Below are 26,092 nucleotides of genomic sequence, written 5' to 3' on the forward strand. Positions count from 1 at the left end.
TGTGAATACACACATTAAAATGAATGGGGACGTGTGCTGTCCGTGGAGAACACGTAAAGAACGCGTCCGTGAAACACTGATGCGTGAATGAGGCTTAAAGGGGTTATCCCATCTTAGACAATGGGGGCATATCGCTAGGATATGCCCCCATTGTCTGATAGGTGCTGGTCCCACCTCTGGGACCCGCACCTACAAGGAGGACCCATTCATTTCTATGGAGCCGCACAATGTGCTGCCCGGATCCGGAAATGTGGACCCGCACTTCTGGGTCCGCAATTCCGTTCCTGAAAAAAATAGAACATGTTTATTAGGCATATTCTATTATAGTGCCGGCGATGTGCACTCCGAAAAGTGCGGAGCGCACACTGCCTGTGTTTTGCGGATCCGCAAAACACATACCGATGTGTGAATGGACCCTAAGGAGGCAAAACCACCATGTGGAGGGGGCACAGAGGAGGCAAAACCCACCGTGTGGACAAGCACAGAGGAGGCAAAACCCACCGTGTGGAGGGGGCACAGAGGAGGCAGAACCCACAGTGTGGAGGGGGCACAGAGGAGGCAAAACCACCTCATAGAGTCAAAATATCTTGTAAGGAGATGTACTGTATGGTGAGCAGTGTAACTGTGGGTGACTTTATAAGAGCTCACAGCAGCTCTAGCACCCACTACAAACTACATAAAAATACAGCCCCCAGACCCCTCACCAGAAATCACTGGCAACAGTAAAAGTGCCTGCACTCTCTCTGCTCTGGAGGCAGCCCTGCTGCTCTGCTTCCTGCATCTAGCAGCACAGTCTGTAAGGGGCGGGAGGAAGCGGTCACATGATCTTATGACGTCATACCCTCAAAGACGCCAATACATTCTAAGCGTTACCTCACAATAGACTACTAACTGATGTTCTAAGTCACACCTGCTCATTATTGGCGCGCGGCGGAGGACTGCGGGCGACCATGGCTTCTAATGTGAGTATACATGTGGTCTTCGTGTCCAGCACGGTCATGTATTGGGGGTGCGCGGCTTGTCACGTGTTGTGTCCCATATGCTGAAGAGCCGCCCAAACCCCATCCGATCTCCATGTACCGACTGTACTGCAGGCTATTGTTCCCTGTTATCAGCCATCTGGTGCTGGCCCGCCATCTACACAGGCTGTTGTGTATGGGGACCGAGTATACAGGGTTGGGTTGTGATTTCTGACCATGGAGACGCATAGGTCTGCGTTGGTGCTGCATACGCAAATCTGTAGGATATTGTCAATGGCTTCACAGCATCTCACTGATGTCCTACTGATTAAAGGGGTTGTCCAACACCTATAATGACCCCCCCCCCCCAGGCCTGAGCACCTCATATAGATTATACTTGCCCTTGTCCCTGACACCCGCGTCGCTAGTGATCCACGCATGGCCGGCACGTCTCCGGCGACATAAGGGAAGCCAATAGAAGGACGCGGCAGGATGAGCCCCCCTGGCATTTGGGGAGCCGGGTAAGTAAAAGGCATTAAGGGGTCATTATAGGGGCTGGAAACCCCTTTAATGGTGGCTCTTGGTGTTTGGGACAACCCCCCCCCCCCCATCTCTGTTATTAGAATATTGAATTATATGGATTTGCCATGTACAGTGCATTCGGAAAGTCTTCAGGTGCTTTCATTTTTTCGTATGTTATGTTGGAGTCTTCTGCTAAAATCTGTACTCCATCCCCCATGATGAGAACGTGAAAACAAGATTTTAGAACTGTTTGCAGATTTATTAAAAAGGAAACCCAGAAATTTCCCATGGAAATAAGTATTCAGACCCTTTGCTATGACACTTGACATTTTAGCTCTTGGGGCTCCCGATTTTCCTTGATCATCTTGGAGATGTTTCCTCACCTTGATTGGAGACCACCCGTGGTAAATTCAGATGATTGGACATGATTAGGAAAGACACAGCTCTGTCTATATAAGGTCTCACAGCTGACAATGCATATCAGAGGAAAAAAAAAAAAAACTAGCTATGAGAAGGAAAGCGCTGCCTGTAGAGCTCAGAGACAGGATTGTGTGGAGGCACAGATCTGGAGAGGGGTACTGCTGCACTGAAGAGCACAGCGATCTCCATAATTCTCAAATGGAAGCAGTTTGCAACAAACAAACTGCCCACAAACTACCATTTTTTTTTTTTTAGAGGAGAAAAGAAGACCATATTTTTCATCTGACCTCAGATCAGACCCCCCCTCAGAGATAAAATAAAAAAATGAACTCATCTCTTCTGCGGTGCCGGCGGTCTCTCCTGCAAGTCACCGCTCTCTGGTCTGCTCAGGGCTTGCATTGCACTGTGACTTGACATCGCACAGCGTCAGGTCATAGTGAGCACACCATGTCCTGACATGAGCTCAGAGAAGACAAGGGAGCGGCGAGTACAGCCATCGCTCCCCGCGTCTCCTGCATACTAATGAGCACTTCTATAATGGAAGCACTTGCTAGTATTCGCTTTATAAGACTTACTACTGCCATTTTCCCCCTACTTTAGGGGGGAAAAGTCACTTATAAAGTGAAAAATATGGTAAGTAATGGGGGGGGGGGGCTTGGTAAGAGAGGTGGCCAAGAACCCAGTGATGAGCCCCAGAGATCCTGTGAGCAGATATGAGAAGCTTCCAGAAGGTCAACGTCACTGTGGCACTCCACCAATCTGGGCATTATGGCAGAGTGGCCAGAAAGAAGCCTCCCCTCGGTAAAAGACACATGAAAGCTTGCAAAAAAAGCACCTAAAGGACTCTGCTCATCACCTGCCCAGTGCCATCCCTACAGGGAAGCATGATGATGGCAGCTGGGACAGGGAGACTGGTCAGAGTTAAGGGAAAGCTAAATGGAGCAAAGTGTAAAGATATTCTTAAAGGGAACCTGTCGCCTAAAAAACGCCTCCCAAACCACCAGCATTACCTTAAAGTAGTCAGCAGTATGTTACTAAAGCTCCTTTTCTTCCTCCGGCCAGATGCACCAAAATCTTGAAAAACTGACTTTAACCACCTCCGGACCGCTGTACGCAGATTCGCGTTCCGGAGGAGGCAGCGCTGCGCACAATCACGCATATACGCGTCATCTCGCGAGACGCGAGATTTCGCTCAAAGCCGGCCCGCGCATGCGCATCGCGGGCCGGCAAAATTAAAAGAACAAGTTCGTCACCAGCCTGCCAGCAACGATCATTGGCTGGCAGGCTGGCGATTTTCAAAAAATCCAATCACAAGTCATATAACAGATCATATTAGTAAATATGATCTGTTATATGGCTTGTCTGCTCCTGTGCTGGTCCTTTTCGTCGGTTGGATCCAGCACAGGAGCAGACTGAACTGTGAGTAGCACCAACACTACACCTTAGCCCCAGATCACCCACCTGCACCCCAATTAACCCTTTGATCGCCCCTGTCAATCACTAGTGAAAGGAAAAAAAGTGATCAGTGTAAACTGTCACTTTTTTTTTTTTCACTGGTATTGACTGTTAGGTTTTAGGGATAGTTTAGGCCCCTTGGTTAGGTAGTTAGCGCCCACCCCACCGCACCGCAGTCACTTTTATTCGCTGATTAGCGTATCGCTAATCAGCATTTGTACTTTTATAGTATCTGTAAGTGATCAAAACTGATCACGGTCAGATCTATAATAGTATTAGTGTCACCTTAGCTCGCCCTCCACCCAAAACGCAGTGTTTGCCCGATCAGGCCTGATCGGTCACCCACACGTGCGTTCACCCACGCCCGCCCCACCGCAGTGACAAAAAATATATATTTTTTTTATTACTGCACATTCATTTTACACGCACTGCGGCGATAAAAAAAATCAGTTTTGATATTTTTTATCAACCGCAGCGGCCTCCGGTACTTCGCTAGCCTCCCCTTTGTAAGACAGGCTTGCTTTTTTTCTTGGGTAGTCTCAGGGAATACCCCTAAATTTAGTAGTCCAAAATGTCAAACAGGGGGTATTCTTCTGAAGAGGCCTACAGGATTCTGACCCAGTCGGATGAGGAGTGGGAACCCTCATCTGACGAATCTAGCGGGTCAGAATATGAACCTGTGGAAAGCAGTGGCTCTCTGACCCAAAGTTCGGACGAGGAGGTTGAGGTCCCTGGCAGCACCAGGCGTACCCGGCCCCGTGTCGCTAGACCACAGGTTACGCAGGATCCGCTTCAAGAGCAGCAGAGTGGGGCTGTCGCTGCCGGATCACGTGGTGAGGCATACACCAGCAGCGCAGCCCTCCCTGGACCTAGTACCAGCACTGCCGTACAACATGGTGACGTGGTGAGCACCAGAAGGGCAGTTGAAGGTGGCACGTGCAGTAGTTACCCCGTCGCAGCCACCGCACAGACAGGCCCGTAGAGCCCCTAGAATCCCTGAGGTGCTGGCAAACCCTGATTGGCAGTCACCAACTTCAGCCGCACCTGTAGTTCCCCCTTTCACCGCCCAGTCTGGAGTTCGGGTTGAGACGGCTCAAATCGGTTCGGCCCTGGGATTTTTTGAGCTGTTCTTGACTGCGGAGCTCTTGGACTTAGTCGTGGCAGAGACAAACCGGTATGCCACACAATTTATATCCGCCAACCCGGGAAGCTTTTATGCCCAGCCTTTCCGGTGGAAACCAGTCCAAGTTTCCGAACATTTTTTTGGGCCTTCTCCTCAACATGGGTCTAACTAAAAAGCATGAATTGCGGTCATATTGGTCCACGCACCCGATTCATCACATGCCCATGTTCTCTGCTGCTATGTCCAGGGCACGATTTGAGGCCATCCTCCGTTTCCTGCATTTTAGCGACAACACCACCTCCCGTCCCAGAGGCCACCCAGCTTTTGACCGGCTCCACAAAATTCGGCCCCTCATAGACCATTTCAACCAGAAATTTGCAGATTTGTATACCCCCGAGCAAAACATCTGCGTAGACGAGTCCCTAATACATTTTACCGGGCGCCTTGGCTTCAAACAATACATCCCAAGCAAGCGTGCCCGGTATGGGGTCAAATTGTATAAGCTCTGTGAAAGGGCCACAGGCTATACCCACAAATTTCGGATCTATGAGGGAAAAGATCAGACCATGGAGCTGGTCGGTTGCCCTGACTACCTGGGGAGCAGTGGGAAGACAGTCTGGGACTTAGTGTCACCCTTATTCGACAAGGTGTACCATCTTTATGTGGACAATTTTTACACAAGTGTGGCCCTCTTTAGGCATTTGTTTCTAGAATGGATTTGCGCCTGTGGCACCGCGCGAACTAGTCGCGTGGGCTTCCCCCAACGGCTTGTAACCACCCGTCTTGCAAGGGGGGAGAGGGCTGCCTTGTGTAACGAAGAACTGCTCGCGGTGAAATGGAGAGACAAGCGTGACGTTTACATGCTCTCCTCCATTCACGCAGACACGACAATCCAAATTGAGCGAGCAACCCGTGTCATTGAAAAGCCCCTCTGTGTCCACGACTATAATGCGCTCATGGGAGGGGTGGACTTCAATGACCAGATGTTGTCTCCGTATTTAGTTTCCTGCAGAACCAGACGCTGGTATAAGAAGGTGTCTGTATATTTAATTCAATTGGCGCTGTACAATAGTTTTGTTCTCTACAGTAAGGCTGGGAGAACACGATCCTTCCTCAAATTCCAGGAAGAGATCATCGAGAACCTCCTTTACCCAGGAGGTTCCGTGGCCCCATCCACCAGTGTAGTTAGCCGTCTACACGAGCGACATTTCCCCAGTGTCGTTCCTGGTACCTCAACCCAACCGTCACCCCGAAAAAGATGTTGTGTCTGTAGCAGGAGTGGAATAAGGCGTGACACCCGCTATTTCTGTCCTGACTGTCCTGACCACCCTGCCCTATGCTTTGGTGAGTGTTTCCGGAAGTACCACACACAGGTACACCTAGCATAGGGATTGCATCTCACAGGACAGGCACACAGGGCTATTAGGGCCCTTTTACTCACAGCTGCTGCAAACTAGGGATCGACCGATTATCGGTTTGGCCGATATTATCGGCCGATATTGAGGATTTTGAACGTTATCGGTATCGGCATCTATTTTGCCGATATACCGATAACGTATTGGGAACACAGAACGCGCTGCTCTCAGCGCGTTCTGTGTTCCCTCCGCAGCACAGGGGAGAAGGAAGCAGTGTCTCCTCCCCCTGTGATGCTGCTGCCGCTGCCTCCAATGACAGGACGGAAGACAAGAGGAGGGGAGGGGCTGTGGCCGCTGCGCCACCAATGAAGATGAGTCTTTCATTAATTCAAATACAGGAGGCGGGAGCTGGCTGCAGAATCACATAGCCGGCTCCCGACCTCTATGAACGGCAGCTGCGGTCCGCGGTAGTTAACCTCTTAGGTGCCGCGGATAGCAGCTACCGCTCATAGAGGTCAGGAGCCGGCTATGTGATTCTGCAGCCAGCTCCCGCCTCCTGTATGTGAAAGAGAGGTATCTTCATTGGTGGCGCAGTGCGCCCCCCCCTCAAGCCCCCTAGTATTAATCATTGGTGGCGCAGTGCGCCCAAGCCCCCCAGCATTAAAGGGAATCTGTCACTAGCAATGTTTAAAAAAAAAATTTTCATGGATCCATGCGCCGAGCCCAGTGACGATGTTGAAGCTGTTGCCCTCAGCCGTATTATCAGAGCGCAGGCAATCGCCGGCACTGCGCCTGCGCGGGATTTGGGACGCCGACGAGAGGAGGATCGGGTGTTCGCAGAGCGCGGCGCTGAGGAGGAGGAGGGGGGGTGAATGTTGAGGACTTAGCCGCGCCTCTGGGAGGCGATTCAGCTAAACATGGAGGCGTTAGTAGTTTTCATATTTAGGCGGGCACGGCACTTCAGAGGGGCGTTCCTGGGCACCGTGGAGAAAGAAAAACGCCCCTCTGGGCTCCTTACAGCGTCATTTGCATATCCTAAGAATCGATTTTTAGAAGAAAGGACAAGACTGACATGGAAAAGAAGAACACAGATGGGAAAAAAGGTACTTTATTAAACATGGATCCATGAAAAAAAATTTTTTAAACATTGCTAGTGACAGATTCCCTTTAATCATTGGTGGCGCAGTGCGCCCCCCACCCCAATAGTAAAAACATTGGTGGCGCAGTGCGCCCCCCCCCCCTCAAGCCCCCTAGTATTAGTCATTGGTGGCGCAGTGCGCCCCCCACCCCCATCCCAATAGTAAAAACATTGGTGGCGCAGTGCGCCCCCCCCCCCCCCCCCAGTTCTAATCATTGGTGGCAGTGGCCACAGGATCCCCTCTCCCCTGCTCCTCCGATCGGAGCCCCAGCAGTGTAATCCTGGGGCTCCGATCGGTTACCATGGCAGCCAGGACGCTATTGAAGCCCTGGCTGCCATAGTCAGCTCCATGCTGCTGTGTGCACAGAGCAGCAGGGAGAGTGCGAGATCCTATTCACTCTGATAGAGATCTATCAGGGTGAATAGGACAAGGGTTCTAGTCCCTAAGGGGGCTAAAAGTTAGTAAAAAAAAAAAAAAAAAAAATATTAAGTATAAATGAAAAAGATTTACAAAAAAAATAAAATAATAATACACGTTAACAATAAACATTAATTTTCAGCAGATTTGTGTAGGAAATTTTTTTTTCCCTCAAAAATAAAAATACCCAGAATATCGGTATAAATTATCGGCCTGAAAGTTGACAAATTATCGGTATCGGTATCGGCCCTAAAAAATCAATATCGGTCGATCCCTACTGCAAACCTCTCCTTTCACCTGGGATAAAGTGCATAACGTACTTTGCCACATCTTTGGGCGATTTGCGCTTTGCACATTGTCCCATGGGGAAGGAGAGGTTTGTTCTATAAAGGTAAAAAAACTAAACAAAAAAAAAATTACCGGTAAGTAAAAAAGTTAAAAAAAAAGTTAATATGTTCTGTTCTAAAGTTAATAAAGTTATTGCGTTGCGGCCTGGTTTTTTCTTTTTTGTTTTGTTTTTTTTACCTTTCAGGTGGACCAACCGATCGACTAGCTGCAGCACTGATGTGCATTCGGACAGAAGCATTGCGCTGCTGTCAGATTACACGCAAGTCGGTGTATGTGGTGCTGCAAGACGAGATTTCTCCTCTGCAGTAAAAGATACGTTTGCCGAGGCATATGAGCTGAGGAGGTGGCGGTGTTCATATACTTTGGCAAACACTTTGTATATATAAAAAAAAAAATCCCGGCAATGATTTATTCATCCACATCGATTGATGTGAATATAGAAATCTGGTTTGCCAGGGCATACGAGCTAAGTGGGTATGGATGTTGGGCGGAGCTCCTATGTCCTGGCAGATGCCTTTCCCCTCCTTTTTCTTTTTTTGGCAGAGATTTTTTCATCCACATTGATCGATGCGAATGAAGAAATCTGTGCCGTTCATTTTTTTTCTTTCAGCCCAGAGGCTGAACGGAAAAAAAAAAAATCTCATTACCTGTATGCTCAATATAAGGAGAATAGCAGAAACTCCTAATGCTGGCCATACATGTAATGATTGCGGAGACCCTCAAATGCCAGGGCAGTACAAACACCCCACAAATAACACCATTTTGGAAAGAAGACACCCCAAGGTATTCGCTGAGGGGCATATTGAGTCCATGAAAGATTGAAATTTTTGTCCCAAGTTAGTGGAAAGGGAGACTTTGTGAGAATAAAATCAAAAAAATCAATTTCCGCTAACTTGTGCCCAAATTTTTTTTTTTATATGAACTCGCCATGCCCCTCATTGAATACCTTGGGGTGTCTTCTTTCCAAAATGGGGTCACATGTGGGGTATTTATACTGCCCTGGCATTTTAGGGGCCCCAAAGCGTGAGAAGAAGTCTGGTATCCAAATGTCTAAAAATGCCCTCCTAAAAGGAATTTGGGCACCTTTGCCCACCTAGGCTGCAAAAAAGTGTCACACATGTGGTATCTCCGTATTCAGGAGAAGTTGGGGAATATGTTTTGGGGTGTCATTTTACATATGCCCATGCTGGGTGAGATAAATATCTTGGTCAAATGCCAACTTTGTATAAAAAAAATGGGAAAAGTTGTCTTTTGCCAAGATATTTCTCTCACCCAGCATGGGTATATGTAAAATGACACCACAAAACACATACCCCAACTTCTCCTGAATACGGCGATACCACATGTGTGACACTTTTTTGCAGCCTAGGTGGGCAAAGGGGCCCACATTCCAAAGAGCACCTTTCGGATTTCACAGGTCATTTACCTACTTACCACACATTAGGGCCCCTGGAAAATGCCAGGGCAGTATAACTACCCCACAAGTGACCCCATTTTGGAAAGAAGACACCCCAAGGTATTCCTAGGCTGCAAAAAAGTGTTACACATGTGGTATCTCCGTACTCAGGAGAAGTTGGGCAATGTGTTTTGGGGTGTCATTTTACATATACCCATGCTGGGTGAGAGAAATATCTTGGCAAAAGACAACTTTTCCCATTTTTTTTTATACAAAGTTGGCATTTGACCAAGATATTTATCTCACCCAGCATGGGTATATGTAAAAAGACACCCCAAAACACATTCCTCAACTTCTCCTGAATACGGAGATACCACATGTGTGACACTTTTTTGCAGCCTACGTGGGCAAAGGGGCCCATATTACAAAGAGCACCTTTCGGATTTCACTGGTCAGTTTTTACAGAATTTGATTTCAAACTCCTTACCACACATTTGGGCCCCTAGAATGCCAGGGCAGTATAACTACCCCACAAGTGACCCCATTTTGGAAAGAAGAGACCCCAAGGTATTCGCTGATGGGCATAGTGAGTTCATGGAAGTTTTTATTTTTTGTCACAAGTTAGTGGAATATGAGACTTTGTAAGAAAAAAAAAAAAAAAATCATCATTTTCCGCTAACTTGTGACAAAAAATAAAAAGTTCTATGAACTCACTATGCCCATCAGCGAATACCTTAGGGTGTGTACTTTCCGAAATGGGGTCATTTGTGGGGTGTTTGTACTGTCTGGGCATTGTAGAACCTCAGGAAACATGGAAACATGACAGGTGCTCAGAGTCAGAGCTGCTGCAAAAAGCGGAAATTCACATTTTTGTACCATAGTTTGTAAACGCTATAACTTTTACCCAAACCATTTTTTTTTTACCCAAACATTTTTTTTTTATCAAAGACATGTAGAACAATAAATTTAGAGCAAAATTTATATATGGATCTCGTTTTTTTTGCAAAATTTTACAACTGAAAGTGAAAAATGTCTTTTTTTGCAAAAAAATCGTTAAATTTCGATTAATAACAAAAAAAGTAAAAATGTCAGCAGCAATGAAATACCACCCAATGAAAGCTCTATTAGTGAGAAGAAAAGGAGGTAAAATTCATTTGGGTGGTAAGTTGCATGACCGAGCAATAAACGGTGAAAATAGTGTAGGTCAGAAGTGTAAAAAGTGGCCTGGTCTTTCAGGGTGTTTAAGCACTGGGGGCTGAGGTGGTTAATCCCCTGCACGCACTATGTAACAGCAGAGTTTGAAGTCAAGGGGGCAGCGGCCTCCTCGCTTCAAGTCAGGATAACCACGCCCCCTTTCCAGGCCCCTTCGCTTTTGATTGACAGCCGATAGCTTTCGGCTGTTCAGCACAGCCGTCTGAGTGTGAGTGCGCGTCAGACGTTCACGTGCGCGGCTGTCAATCAGAGGTGAAGGGGCAGGGAAAGGGGGCGTGGTTATCCTGACAGAGTTTGGTGCATCTGGCCGGAGGAAGAAAAGGATCTTTAGGAACATACTGCTGGATACTTTAGGCTCCATTCCGCATTTTGCGGAACGGAATTGCGGACCCATACATTTCTATAGGGCCAAACGACGTGCGGCCCCGATCCGGAATTGCGGACCCGCACTTAGAGGTCTGCAATACCGATCCTGAAAAAAATAGAACATGTCCTATTCTTGTCCACAATAGCGGACAAGAATAGGCATATTCTCTTAGTGCCGGCAATGTGCGGTCCGCAAAATGCGGAACGCACATTGCCGCTGTCCGTGTTTTGTGGATCCGCAAAACACACACGGATGTGTGAAAGGACCCTTAAGGTAATGCTGGTGGTTTGGGCAGCGTTTTTTAGGTGACAGGTTCCCTTTAATAAAAACCTGGACCTCAAACTGGGCTGAAGGTTCACCTTCCCGTTAGACCAGGCATGCTCAACCTACAGCAGGGCATTGTGGGAGTTGTAGTTTTACAACAGCTGGAGGGCCGCAGGTTGAGCATGCCTGCGTTAGACAATGACCCGAAGCACACAGCCGAGACAACAACACAGGAGTGGCATGAGGACAATGCTGTGGATGTTCCTGAGTGACCCAGACTTGAACCCAATCGACCATCTCTGGAGAGACCTGAAAATGGCTGTCCATTGATTGTCCCCATCCAATATGATAGAGCTTGAGAGAAATGGCAGAAAATCCCCAAATCCAGGTGTGCAAACCTTGTGCTAGAATACCCAAAAAGACTAGACGCTGTAGTTGCTGGCAAAGGTGCTTCAACTAAGTCCTGAGTAAGGGTCTGAATAATTGTCAATTCAAGATCTTAGTTTTTTCATTTCAATAAATAAGCATAGATTTTGAACATCCCGGTGGAGATTTATCAAACTGGTGTAAAGTAGAACTGACTCAGTTGCCCATAGCAACCAATCAGATTCCACCTTTAGTTTTTCACAGCTCCTTTGAAAAATGAAAGGTGGAATCTAGTCGCTATGGGCAACTGAGCCAGTTCTAGTCGCTATGGGCAACTGAGCCAGTTACACCAGTTTGATAAATCTCCCCTTTTTCACTTTCTCATTAGGGGACATTGAGTACAGAACAATGGGGGAACAATTAGAACTTTGTATTTTAGCACAAGGCTGCAACATAACAAAATATGAAAAAGTGAAAGGGTCTGAAGACTTTCCAAATGCAGTGTAAGCATTCCCACTAGACTGCATGTAGCACACGGCTAGTCTATATAACATGGCCTAACTATCTTGGTGTGTCCTTGTTCATTAGGACTTCCGGGTCGATGTAGACCTGGCGTGTCGGGCCGCCGATGACTTCATAAATCTGTATTACGAAACCGTTGACAAGAGGAGAAGGGTAAGCTGGCACAGCGATACAATCACAGCACATGGCACGATAGTAGATGGAATCTGTTATCGATGGATTTATGAATGGTGCCCACAGTGACGTACTTACCATGGAGACAGACCACACCATTGCTAGGGGGTAGAGGGTGTTACTGGCAGCCACCACTAGGGGGAGCTCAGTTCAAAGACAGCTTTACAGCATCCATTGAATTCAACAGAAGCTATATATATTTTCCTATGGACTGAGCTCCCAATAAGGGTGGCTGCAGGTGGACAGTTTTGTCATTTAGGCCTCTTGCACACGAACGTATTTTTTCCCCATTTAGGTTCCGTATATGGAACCATTCATTTCAATGGATCCGCAAAAAAAAACGGAAGGTACTCCTTATGCCTTCCTTTTCCGTATTTCCGTTCCATTCAAAGATAGAACAGTACTATACTTGTCTGTTATGCAGAGAATAATAGGACATATTCTATCAGGGGCCAGCTGTTCCGTTCCGCAAAAAACGGAATGCACACGGATGTCATCCGTATTTTTTGTGGATCCATTTTTTGAGGACCGCAAAATTCTGAAAAAGCCATACGGTCGTGTGTAAGAGGACTTATTCAAGGGAGACAGACACAAATCTGTAGGGGGGGGGGAAGATTTATCAATGTATTTATGCCAGTTGTCTGGTATTCATACAGCTTATTCCCACATAGAAGATGGGAAAAAATTGGCAACATATTTTTTTTTTTTTTTTTTTTTTTTTAAGATTCCTCCACGAATAAAAATAAATAAATAAAAATACTTGATTTATCACAAATCTCACTAGGGACCCATACTATGTTTTTCTGTAGCGACCTATGATACCTGTATACACCCATGGGTGCCCAATACATCATAAGGCTTTCTTTTACTAGATTTTAACACTTTTTTTTTTTTTTTTTTTTTTTTTTTTTTTTTTTTTACATGAAAGGGACTGTGCATCTTTTTTTTACACTACCAGCATGTCCAGAACCGCAGTAGTGATCATACTGACCTGGTCCCTCCACCGCAGCTCCCGGCACATGACCACTGCAGGCAATTACTGGCCACAGTGTTGACGTGTCACCCATGCGGCACATCACTTGGTCATGTGCCACACAGTAGACACATGACTACTGCATCAAACAGGATGTTAATGCAGTCATAGTCGGGAGCTACGGGGCGGGAACCAGGTAAATCTACTTTCACACTAGCGCTTTGGCTTTACCGTTTGTGAGATCCGTCATGGGCTCTCACAACAGGTCCTAAACGGATCAGTTTTGCCCTAATTCGTTCTGAATGGAAAAGGATCCGCTCAGAATGCATCAGTTTGCCTCCGTTCAGTCTCCATTCTGCTCTCGAGGCGGACACCAAAATTCTGCTTGCAGCATTTTGCTGTTCGTCTGACGAAGCGGAGCCAAACGGATCCGTCCTGGCACACAATGTAAGTCAACGGGGACGGATCCATTTTCTCTGGCACAATAGAAAACTGATCCGTCCCCCATTGACTTTCAGTGGTGTTCAAGACTGATCCGTCATGGCTATAGAAGACATAATACAACCGGTTGTATTATTGTAACAGAAGCGTTTTTGCAGATCCATGACGGATCCGTATATACGTTAGTGTGAAAGTAGCCTAAGCCTGATCACCACCGTGGGTCTGGTGTGCTGGGAGGTCTGAGAAAATGTTCACAACCCCTTTTAAAGGTTAAGAAACTTTAGTGATACTTTAGGCCAGTACCACACAATCCTAATGAGGACCTGCATGAATCTTCTGAATCCAAACCTAGGGTTCCCTGGATATTCTAAGTTTGGTTCTTCAGACACTTTCCAAGAATCTAGGATTGGAGGTCAGCAATTCTTCATGTACAGGGCAGAAAAATGCTCATGATGCGAGTTCCTGATAAGGCCATGGTCCTTGGTTCAGTATTCTTCATGAGTCCAGGGCTGAGCTACATACACCAACTTACACTAGATCTATTAGCCTCTCTTTATGTTTGTGACTCTTGAACAGAGGAGGCACAGCAGGATTTTAAAGATGTCTCTCTTCTCTTTATAGCAACTTGTAAAACTCTATATGGATACTGCAACTTTAGTTTGGAACGGCAATCCGATTTCTGGACAGAATGCTCTTATTGAATTCTTTGAAATGTTACCGTCGAGTGACTTTACAGTGAATATGGTCGACTGTCAACCAGTGCATGGTAAGAAGTACTATTAGCAGCTTCTGCAGCAGAATTATAGAGACCCTCCAGTGCAGGACAATTTGACATCCTAGTCATATTTTCACCTGCAGAGGCACTGATTTCTGGGATCCCCCTCTGTCATCCAAGATGGCCAAACGTTTCTCAGACTACCTGATGCACACTATGCATTTGGAAGTCAAAAACACTTCCTGCTGCCCATGAAGCAGAGCTGGCCGATAGGAGGGAAGGGATGGACAAGCAGGAAGTCTTGGACTGCCAAATGCACAATGTGCATCAGGTAGTCTGAGAATCGGTGTGGCCATCTTGGATGACAGCAGAAGGGATCTGCAGATGAAAAGGAGGGTGGGGGATGGGGCTCACTACATTCTGGGACTTGCATGTACTATATATTGGTGAGCGTTTCTGTCAGGCTGCTCGGCCATGATGGTATATTGTAGGCAGAATCACATAATTGCTATTTATTGATGAGCAGTGTAGTGAGACCTCACCACCACCATACCATTCTCCCTAGGCACCTCAGGCAGCTCTGCAAGTGGAAACAACCAGTCCTATTCACATTCTAGGACAGGTTGCTAGTGACCATTTTAGAAATCATTCCCGTAGAACCCCTTAAAATTTTTTTTTTTTTAATCAACAAGTCACTTTAAAGGGGTTGTCCACATTTGCAGACTTTTTATTTTATTTTTTTTATTCCCCCCACCCCACATATATAATTATTACCCAACCACACCCCCTCAAATACCCTGCTGCTGAGTTCTGGCTCCATAGTGCCACATCACTGACTGGCCACAGTGGTAATGTGACCTGCGTCAAACAGGATGTTGACGTGGGTGTAGCATGGACCAGTGGCGCACGAGGGGGAGTGATGGAGCCGGAACTCAGCGTCTGGGATCAGGTATGTATGCTCAGCACTGCGAGTCTGGCTACGCTGGGGTCTGAAAAAACATCGGACAGCATAGGAGGAAAACCCTATTCAGTTACAGAATGCAATGTAGTATTATATATTGCCCAGTAGAGGGCGCCCTAATGTCTTGTAATTCATTAACATTTAGGGTACTTTATACAGTAGTAACAAGGACTCAAGCTTAAAAGTACATTTGCGTTTAAATGATGACGACCATGAGATATTATATACTACAGATCTAAGAATTGAGCGTATATTAAAGAGGCTTACCAGTATGGAAGGCACACTGTAATACTGCATGCAATTGCTGCATCAACATACATGTATTTACCAGGCAGTTACAGAATTTATCCAGTCTAACACCTAATCAAAAAGTGAACATAACTCATCGAAATGATTTGATTAATTGTAGCTGGCTACATTCTTTAAAGGGGTTCTCCAGTAATTAAGAAAATCAAAATACTTAAATATTACTTTATTATAAATATAATCTCAAGTACCTTTCATTATTTATAATTGCTTGTTTTGTCTTCGGAGCAATTAGGGGAAATAAAATGGCCGCTGTCCCATTAGTTCACACAAAACCTGTCCTGATCACACATGAGGACAAGTTACTTTACAACACTGAAGTAAAGAGCTGCCTCATCCTCCTCAGGGATTATGATCCTGAATACCGATGATAAGAACTTTAGCTGAATCTCTGGGGAATTTAGTTCATGAGGTAGAGAGAGGACGGACAGGACAGGCTGTGGTAATGGAGACTGCATACAAGTGCTGCTGCTCATTAGCCACCTCTCACCCTCCTCTCATGTCTTCTCATCATCTCCATTCCCACAGAGATTCACCTGTATTCAGGATCATGATTCCTGACGAGCAGAGAGGAGGATGAGGCAGCACTATGGCTCATTGTGGTCAAGTAACCTGTGTGATTAGGACAGGTTTTGTGTGTATTGATAGGACGGCGGACATTTTATTTCTCCTAAAGATTGCTCCCTAGACAAAACAAGGCATTTCTTAGTAATGAAATGTATTTGTGAATTTACTTATTATAAAATAATATTTAAGTATTTTCATTTTCTTAATTACCGGAGAACCCCTTTAAAGAATGTAGCCAGCTACAATTAATCAAATCATTTCGATGAGTTATGTTCACTTTTTGATTAGGTGTTAGACTGGATAAATTCTGTAACTGCCTGGTGAATACATGTATGTTGATGCAGCAATTGCATGCAGTATTACAGTGTGCCTTCCATATAGGCTCATAGTCTCAATTCTTAGATCTGTAGTATATAATATCTCATGGTAATTACCATTTAAACACAAATGTTCTTTTAGGCTTGTGTCCTTGTTACTACTGTATAACTTTAACTTAAATTCCTGGGGAACCTCCTTTTAAGGGTGCCTTTACTCGTGGCAGATGTTGTTTGTTTTTTATTTTTTTTGCAGATTTTTTTTTTTTAGATTTCTGCAACTGAAAACCTGTTCCATTCATGAGAAGGGGGTTGGCAGCAAGCACATGAATTTGTGCAAGCCCCAATCGGATAAAGAGAAGTGATTTTAAGTCACAGAAATTCCTTCTACAAAATCTGCAGCGTGTGAAGGCACCCTTACTGCATTGTCAGCTGCGGCTCCGAGACGATGGGCAGTGTAATGAAGAGGAAGTAGCACTCGCATGGAGCGCTGCCTCCTCTTCAAACAGTTGATCGGCGTGGGTGTTGGACCCCTGCCAATCAGATATTGATAACCTCATCAGTATATACCAGGCAGATGATTACATTAATGGATATGGGCTAAAGGTGACCATGTACGAAGGAATTTGTCCCTGGTGTCCAGCTTTCCAATATTCTTCTCAATATGAATGACCATTATTGAGGCATACACTATCATTTTGATACCAAAAAATCCTGAAAGGCTGTTAATAGCCATTTTTACAAAAAATTACAGTGTTTCTTAGCATACAAATTCCCTTTTTTATTTTTTTATCATTTTTTTTCTTCTATGTCTTCCCCTTGAAGCTGCAGTGGGTGGGCACTGATCAGAAGAAGACTTTCACACTTTGAGTTTTTGCCTGATCCGGCAGGGTTCAGCAAAAAACGCTTCCGGTACTGATAATACAACCATCTGCATCTGTCATGAACAGATCCGGTTGTATTATCTTTAAAATAACCAAGACAGATCAATCATGAACTCCATTGAAGGTCAACACGGGAACGGATCTGTTTCCTGCTGCGGTTTGCTCTCCGGTCTGGGAACGCAACCAAACAGAACAGAATGCACTTTGGAGCATTCTGTTCTGTTCAGTTCTAAAACGGAAGCCTTTTTTTCTCCGGTATTGTGATTCTATGACGGATTGCAATACAAATGCCTAAGTCTCCTCCTACCTCAGCTGTCAGTATTGTCCCTGCATACTTCCACTGACTGAGTCTTTTTGGCTATAATGCTATAGTGCTACTGCAGAAGCTCTGGTACTTCTCCCACAAGCAGGGCAATAAGCATAAGGGCACATTCACATGAACATGGTTTGGTTCCGCATCCGAGCCGCATTTTTTTGTGACCTATTCACTTCAGTGGGGCCGCATTCCGTTGCTCCATTCCGTGGCCCCGCAAAAATTATAGATCATGTCCTATTGTCTGTTTTGCGGACAAGAATAGGCATTTGTATAATCCACAAATTGCGGAAGGAACACTGGCAGCATCCGTGTTTTGCGGACCGGAAAATACGGCAGGTTCGTGTTCATGAGCTCTTATGCAGAGTCCTGGCTCTGGGGAGAGTGACTGAGCTTCATGTCCACAGGCATTCAGCTGATTAGACATGCTCTACACAGTGAACACCAGGTGGCGCCATACTACGTAAGTAAATGTTAATGCTTCAGTTCTTATAATCTATACAGTGAATATAGGTGGGACAATGTCTTTTTAGACGTTTTTGGCAGTCAAGTAGATCTGACCCTCGATATGGTTTGGTTCTACAACCTGTAGTAATTATGCATTCCTTTTTTCATAGAAACGGCTACTCAAGGCCAGAAGACTGTGCTGGTTGTTGCAAATGGAGCTGTAAAATTTGAAGGGAATAAACGTCACTACTTTAACCAGATTTTCCTCCTGACTCTGCATACCACCCCATCAAACAGCGTGTGGAAGATTGCAAGCGACTGCTTCCGCTTTCAAGATTGGGCCAACGCCTCATAAAGCGTCACTTGGAGCTGGACTTTTTTTTTCGTGGAGGATGTTTTGCTCGGAAGAAAAGACTCAAGTATGAGAGAAGATTTTGTTTCAGTATAGCAGATTTAATAAAAAATAAATAAAAATACGGTAGTTGGTGTATCTTTTTTTATTTATGTACTTTTACCATCATACATTTGCTTATATTTTGTGTTTTGTTTTTCTCATTAGTGTTTTGTATATGTGTGAATATTTCATGTATTATAAATCAAAGACAACATCAAATTTTGTAACTGAGGTGGTAATGTTTGATCTCTAGGAGACAAAGCAATAAATGAAGATACTGGGTAACACCAGTTATTTTGTTTACAATGGCTGTGCCTGTGTCTATGCTTTCACACACAGAGGATCACTTACTGTCCGCTCTATGGCAATTTTTGGCATAAAGAAAAAAGTCACAAGACCCTATTTTGTGACTTTTTAAACGTGTGAAAATACTTTGTCGCATTGGATGTTTTCCCTTTCATCCTCCATGACGGCATACCATGAGAGATCACCCGCCTCCAACCAGGTAGGGACAGGAAGTATAAATTTGACTCTCCTCCGGCTCCTCCTCCTGTCTTCCTGTCCCTCCAGGTAGGAGATAGGGTTTTCCCTTATGGTCGCCGACCATGAAGAAAGAAGAGGATACCATGTGAGGAGGCAGCAGAGTCCGAACCCTAGTTGGGAGAAACGGGCTCTGAAGACCTGTCTCTTACCTGCTGCTAGCGCGGGCAGACAGGTCCACGTGGGACCGGACACTCAGGGAGTCCCTCCGGTCAGTTGCTGAGCTCCACACTGCGATCCGGCATGGCCGGCGCTCACAGTGTCGTCACCGGAAATGGACGCGCTCCATGCGTTCCACGAAGCGTTCCACAGGCTTACTTCCGGTATGGGGCCTGAGAGCACTTCCGGCGGCGGGAGATTCAAAAAATCGCGCAGGATTATGACTGAGGTCGTCCTCTGATCTGAGGTCTTAAGGTAAAGCTATTTAAGGGGGAACAGTAAGGTTGCTTGTTGCCCTGAAACATGCTGGATCCAGGTGAAGTTATGGAGACCACTCAGGGATCTGTACCTGTGAGTAATGCCACCAGGACATGGGTTAAGGCAGTATATTCTGTTATTTAACCCTTATATGTTTTCTTTCTTTCTGTATGTGTGAAGAGTGAGAAAGAGAGTGCTCTGAAAGCTAAAACTAGTCAGAGGGCAAAAAAGTGCAGTATTTGTTCTGTTAAACTTTCAGATTCCTCTACTAGGAAAGTTTGTAAAAAGTGCACTGACAATATTTCTAAGGAATTAGTTCCGTCCTTAAAGGAAGAACTTAAAAACACAATTCGGGAAGAAATCAGGGCTGCTATGTCAGATACCTCATTAATCCCTTCCTGCTCCAAACAGACGCAGGGACCAGCGACAAAAACGTCTGATTCAGAAAGAGGAAGATTCAGAATCGGGAGAACTCGGGTCTGAAGATTCTGGATCTGATTCAGAATTTAAAAACTATCTTTTTTCATCAGAGGATACCAGAGAGTTAATTAAAGCGGTTAGGGCCACTATGGATCTTTCTGAGGAAAAGGTCCGCAGATCAGTCCATGACGAGATGTTCAGTGGATTTGAGCAGAGGTCTAACCGAGGCTTTCCGGTACATAAAAATATGCACGATCTAATTAAAAGGGAATGGAGATCCCCGGATAGGAAATTGTTCATTCCTAAGACAATAAGGCGACGGCTCCCTTTTTCTAGTGAAGATGAGGCCCTTTTAAAAACTTGTCCTAAGATAGACGTTTCCCTATCTAAATTAGTGAAAGGTCCAAACGCCTTACCATTTGAGGATATGGGATCATTAAGGGACCCCATGGATAAAAAGACGTATCAAACCCTCAAAAAAACGTGGGAAGCTTGTGCGGCCCTGTTTAAACCAAACCTAGCTGCAACATCAGTATCCAGATCACTAAAGAAATGGCTCACGCAGTTAGAATCCTTACTGAAAAGCGGAAATTCATATGATAGTCTAAAAGATTCCTTTCCGCTCTTAATTAAAGCTGTGGATTTCCTATCAGACTTCACTGCGGAATCAGTCAGGATAGCTGCAAAGGCATCTGGGTTAGCGGTCGTGGCAAGAAGGTCCCTCTGGTTAAAGTCTTGGTCGGGTGAGGTCCGTTCAAAACTAAAGTTATGTACCTTGCCTTTTCATGGTAATTTGTTGTTTGGGGAAGATTTAGAATCCATCCTAGAAAAGGCTTCCGACTCAAAGAAAACCTTTCCCAGGGAGTCCGGAAAAAGGAAATTTCCCTTTCGGAGGGTTAAAAAAGGGACCCCCTTTCAAGCAAAGAAAACGAATGGGGATTCGAGCTGGTCAAGGGGAAGAAACCAGAAGAGTAGAGGATACTTGTTCTCTACAAAGAATACAGAACCGTCAAAGCAATGACGCCAGTGCTCAGGTAGGAGGGAGATTAAGTTTTTTTTCTAGACTATTGGGAAAAGATTACAACAAACCCTTGGGTCTTAAATATAATATCAGAAGGCTACAAAATAGTTTTCCGTCTTCCTCCTCCCTCAAATATTTTCAGGGTAACTCCAATTCAAAAAACAACCGTTCTTCAAACAAATCTGGAAGAAGGGATTCGGAAGCTACTAGCTCAAAAAGCCATAATTCCGGTTCCCCATTCTCAAAAAGGTCAGGGATATTATTCAACCGTTTTTCTAGTAAAAAAAACGGACGGGAAATATCGGTTAATAATAAACCTAAAAAACTTGAACAAGTTCATACAATACAACAAATTCAAAATTTAAACAATAAGATCAACCGTGAATCTGCTAAAAAAGGGAGACTTCTTGGCCTCCATAGACTTGAGACGCATACTACCATATTCCGGTATGCAAACAGTCTCAAAAATTCCTGCGGATAGCGGTCTATTTGGGGAAAGATCTGCTCCACTTTCAGTTCCAGGTATTACCCTTTGGAATAACTTCGGCCCCAAGAGTCTTCACAAAGGTGATGCTGGAGCTGGTGGCCCACTTGAGAGGGAGAAACATCCTGATTGTTCCTTATCTAGACGATCTACTGATAGTAGGCGAGACAAGACAGTCACTGGAGAACAATCTCTTAGTGACCTGCCAGACGCTGTATCTAGCGGGATGGCTAATAAATTGGGAAAAATCAAAGCCAGGAAATAATTTTCTTGGGCCTCTCCCTGGACACCACTCGTCAGAGGACGTCACTTACAGAGCAAAAAGTTTCGGGAGTGGTAGAAAAAGTCTCAAGGTTTCAAAGTCATCCATCTTGTTCGATACGAGAGGCTATGAGACTACTAGGGACTTTAACCTCTTGCATTCCTGCGGTAAAGTGGGCTCAGTTCCACTCTCGAAGTCTGCAACACTGGGTATTAACCTGCTGGGACAGAAACCAGAGTTCATTGGAACAAACAGTTCTGATTCCCTTTGCAGTAAACCAGTCTCTTCTGTGGTGGAAACAAGTAAATCGCCTATGCCAGGGAATTCCATGGAATTCGGAAGAACAGGTGTTTGTCACAACAGATGCAAGTCCTTGGGGGTGGGGAGCGCATTACTCTCATCACTATTTCCAAGGGGCCTGGGCAGACCACCAAAAGACTTTGTCCTCAAACCAAAAGGAATTGATGGCAGTTTGGGAGACTATAAAAGTGGCGAGTCAATATATAGAAGGAAAAGATGTCCAAATAAGATCAGACAACACAACAGTGGTGGCATATTTAAACCATCAAGGTGGAACAAGAAGCCAATGACTGAGCCAAATAACAGAAAAGATTTTTTCCTGGGCAGAAGGAAATATAAGATCCCTTTCAGCAGTCCATTTAAAAGGAAGCTTAAACGTAAAAGCAGACTTCCTAAGCAGGGTCAAGATATATCAAACAGAATGGAGTTTGAAGAAACAAGTTTTTCACCAAATAACCAAAAAATGGGGGGTTCCCCAGATAGACCTCTTTGCGTCAGCCACAAACGCAAAAGTAGGTCGTTTCCTTTCCCTCAATCCAAGAGACGGAAGCGAAGGGATAGATGCCTTTTCAATAAAATGGAATTTCCATCTGGCTTACGCCTTCCCTCCTCTGCAACTAATTTCTCGAGTGATAAAAAAGATAAGGCAAGACAGGGCTCACGTTATTCTGATAGCCCCCTTATGGCCCAAGAAATCATGGTTTCCACTATTAAAGATCATGTCCATCCAAAGTCCATGGATCCTTCCTTGGGATCAGGATTTGTTGTCGCAGGGACCAGTTCACCATCCCGAGGTGGAAAGGCTGCATTTAGCAGCCTGGAACCTGAAAGGTTGATTTTAAAAGCTAGAGGCCTGTCAGATCCCATCATCAATACTATGTCGGCTAGCAGAAAGGAGATAACCTCAAAAATCTATAATAAAGTGTGGAGAACTTTTAATACCTGGTGTATAAAAGAGAAAGTACCCCCTGAAAAATTTTCAGTCCTTTCAGTTCTAGGTTTTTTACAATCGGCTGGAGAAAGGTCTTCGTCCCAATACACTAAGGGTTCACGTATCTGCTCTTAGTGCAGTTTTTGATGAAGAAATTGCCAATCATGCTTGGGTTATCAGATTCCTTAAAGGGGCAGACAGACTGAGACCATCATTGAAAGCCATGACTCCCCCCTGGGATCTCAATGTAGTTTTATCAGGCTTAATAGAAAGTCCTTTTGAACCCTTATCATCTGTCTCTATAAAATATATAACACTAAAAACCCTGTTCTTAGTGGCAATTACGTCAGCCCGCAGGGTTAGTGAAATCCAGGCCCTGAAGATTAATGAGCCTTTCTGTGTCATTTCTTCAGATAGAATTACGTTTAAATTGGATAACTCCTTCCTTCCCAAAGTTGTGTCTAATTTCCACAGGCAAGAAGAAATATTGGTTCCCTCGTTTTGTGACAACCCGAAAACAGGAGAGGAGAGGTTTCATAAATTGGACGTACGCAGAGCAGTTCTAATATATTTAGAAGCCACGAAGGCCTTCAGAAAGACGGACTCCTTATTTGTTCAGTTTCTTGGCACAAATAAAGGGCAGAGAGCGACAAAAAATACTGTTTCCAGATGGATTAAAACCGCGATTTCAGAATCATATAAAGCGCTAGAAAAATTGCCTCCTGAAGCCTTTACAGCACATTCGACAAGATCAGTTTCTGCCTCTTGGGCAGAAAGGGCTAACGCTTCATAAGAGCAGATCTGTAGGGCGGCGACTTGGTCTAGCCCTAATACGTTTATCAAACATTACAGAGTCCATGTTAAGGCAGGTCAAGATCTAGCCTTTGGGAGGAAAGTTCTTCAAGCTATAATCCCCCCTAGTTGTTTAATATGTTATATCTCATGGTATGCCGTCATGGAGGATGAAAGGGAAAAACCAAATTACGTACCGGTAATTCCCTTTTCATGAATCCTCCATGACGGCATAGGGGTTTCCCACCCAAAATAAATAAATAAATTAAAAAAAAAAATATATATATATATATATATATATATATACACATTCATAAGAATATGATAGTTCTACACATAGGTGATGGTGTGTCTGATGCTGTGCAAAAAAAAAAAAGGGTATAAATGAAAAGATTCGAAAGAACACTCTCCAGGCTGTCGATCCAGAAAGACACTGAGGAGGAGCCGGAGGAGAGTCAAATTTATACTTCCTGTCCCTACCTGGTTGGAGGCGGGTCATCTCTCATGGTATGCCGTCATGGAGGATTCATGAAAAGGGAATTACCGGTACGTAATTTGGTTTTTTACACCATGCTCACCGCATGGGAATGGCCAGGACATTGGCCCTGGTAAACTTACTAATAGTAAATGCCAGAAAAAACTAATCCAGGCAGGGGCTGTAGTAGTTTTTTTACACCTGGTGCATGGACTGCTGGAGGTGCACCTAATTTATGGCCAGGCCTGCGCCTCATCAGAAAGCTAACAATGTTAACAAAACCGAATACATATACCCTCTCAAAAAGGTCACATGACCCAATAAGGTATGCTAATAAACAATTACATATTCAAAATTTGCACCACCCCTTTCTGTGTTTCCCTTCTATGGGGACTATTAATCACCTAGTGCCAAACAAAATATTATATAGTTCATTAAGAACGTACTTACTGCATTACTTGACGTAGACCTGGGGAACACATCACTAAGGAGACCATGCACTTTAGTATATCCAACGGAGTTACATGCTCCGTTCGGCGTTCCTCTGTACTTAGTGCGCATGCGCGCCATTATCCATGGTGTGTGACGCTAATTCCGGGCGCCTGCAGAGGGCACACCAACCAGGTACGTACCATGGGAACCAGACGCCTCGTATCCCCGCCTCTCCATGTGTACTCTGCGCCTGCGTGCCCCACACACACAAAGCCACCGCTTCTGTGCAGTGCGTCCCCGGCCGGCGCCATGGTATCCCTCACCTCGACCATGTAGGGGTCATTAACCACCCTTGATCAAGAGTGGGTCATTACCCTCCCTCATAGAACCACTTCAGAGTCCCAATGGGTGGCACGTCTCCCTCCATCATTTATATGGGGTAGACGTACCCACCTCGGGCACATAACAAACAGTTCAAGGTGGGCGTATCCTCCGTATGATAAGAGGTGCGCCCCTCCTCTAATCCAACCACTACTGACCTGCCCAGTCGGGTGGTAGGGTTATTCGTCCCCGGTTTACCCTCCTTAAACCCAACCCAGCTAGGCCGTCCCATTCAAACCAGCCCTTTTGAATGGGTTCCGTGTGATTGATGGAGTACCTCCCCAAAGGAGAGGAGGCGACAAGGAAAAATTGTTAAGGTTGGAGTTGAGGTGGATTTTCGAACTACAGACGCTCGAACCCAAAGGCCTCAACAGGGAGTTCAAGATCGGTCCACTCTACTGAACCATGCGGGCTCTTGTCCTCACCTCACTTGTTTATGAATACTGTACCTCATCCATGGATTGGATGTATTTAAATTAAGTTTTGTACCCAACCTATTAGGCTGTGATTAATTACTAATGATGTATTACTAATAATATTTTTATCTTTTACAGAAATCTGCGTTACTGATGGGACCTGGGGACATGTATTGAGAAGAGACCTAGACACAAGAAGATTATATGGTAGCATTATATTTGTAGCATTTAATTGAATGATATCTAGAATACCTCGGTTTGTTTATCTACTCACCCCATAGGAGGGGCAAAGATACGGCCCAGCGACAGTTTGGGTCTATTAGGGCCCAATGTTATTTAAGATCCTAAGTTTTTTATATGGTTTCTGCAGTTTATACCATGATTGAGAATTTGAGTTGCACTGTTTTAGCCCAATATCCATATGGTTTCTAAAAGGGCTGGTTTGAATGGGATGGCCTAGCTGGGTTGGGTTTAAGGAGGGTAACCCGGGGACGGGCAACCCTACCACCCGACTGGGCAGGTCAGTTGGATTAGAGGAGGGGCGCTCCTCTTATCATACGGAGGATACGCCCACCTTGAACTGTTTGTTATGTGCCCGAGGTGGGTACGTCTACCCCATATAAATGATGGAGGGAGACGTGCCACCCATTGGGACACTGAAGTGGTTCTATGAGGGTGGGTAATGACCCACTCTTGATCAAGGGTGGTTAATGACCCCCTACATGGTCGAGGTGGGGGACGCCCCCCTATAGAAAGAGCATATGAGCCCTATTTTATTTTCTAACCATGAAGCTAATCTTATTAAAATGGGACTAGGTACTCTATCCTTAAATCATGGATAAGTAGCGGACACCTAGCCTTTTGGAT

At 45.1% G+C, this 26,092-nt stretch overlaps 1 protein-coding gene across 1 annotated transcript; it reads left to right on the forward strand.

Annotated features, from left to right (window-relative positions):
• Window positions 1–832: 832 nt before the first annotated feature.
• Window positions 833–18,424, forward strand: NXT2 (nuclear transport factor 2 like export factor 2). Its single transcript, XM_040404853.1, has 4 exons — window positions 833–962; window positions 11,932–12,018; window positions 14,075–14,219; window positions 18,131–18,424. The coding sequence occupies exons 1-4, from the start codon at window positions 951–953 to the stop codon at window positions 18,313–18,315; spliced, it is 429 nt and encodes a 142-aa protein (XP_040260787.1). The 5' UTR covers window positions 833–950; the 3' UTR covers window positions 18,316–18,424.
• Window positions 18,425–26,092: the final 7,668 nt, after the last annotated feature.

Source organism: Bufo bufo, chromosome 8 (genome assembly GCF_905171765.1).
Source record: "Bufo bufo chromosome 8, aBufBuf1.1, whole genome shotgun sequence".
NCBI classification, from domain to species: Eukaryota; Metazoa; Chordata; class Amphibia; order Anura; family Bufonidae; genus Bufo; species Bufo bufo.

Bases quoted from the DNA above. Each gene is read 5' to 3' on its own strand.
- NXT2 (XM_040404853.1), top strand. The intron at 12,019-14,074 runs GTAAGCTGGCAC...TTCTCTTTATAG, and splicing joins CCGTTGACAAGAGGAGAAGG to CAACTTGTAAAACTCTATAT. The intron at 14,220-18,130 runs GTAAGAAGTACT...CTTTTTTCATAG, and splicing joins CGACTGTCAACCAGTGCATG to AAACGGCTACTCAAGGCCAG.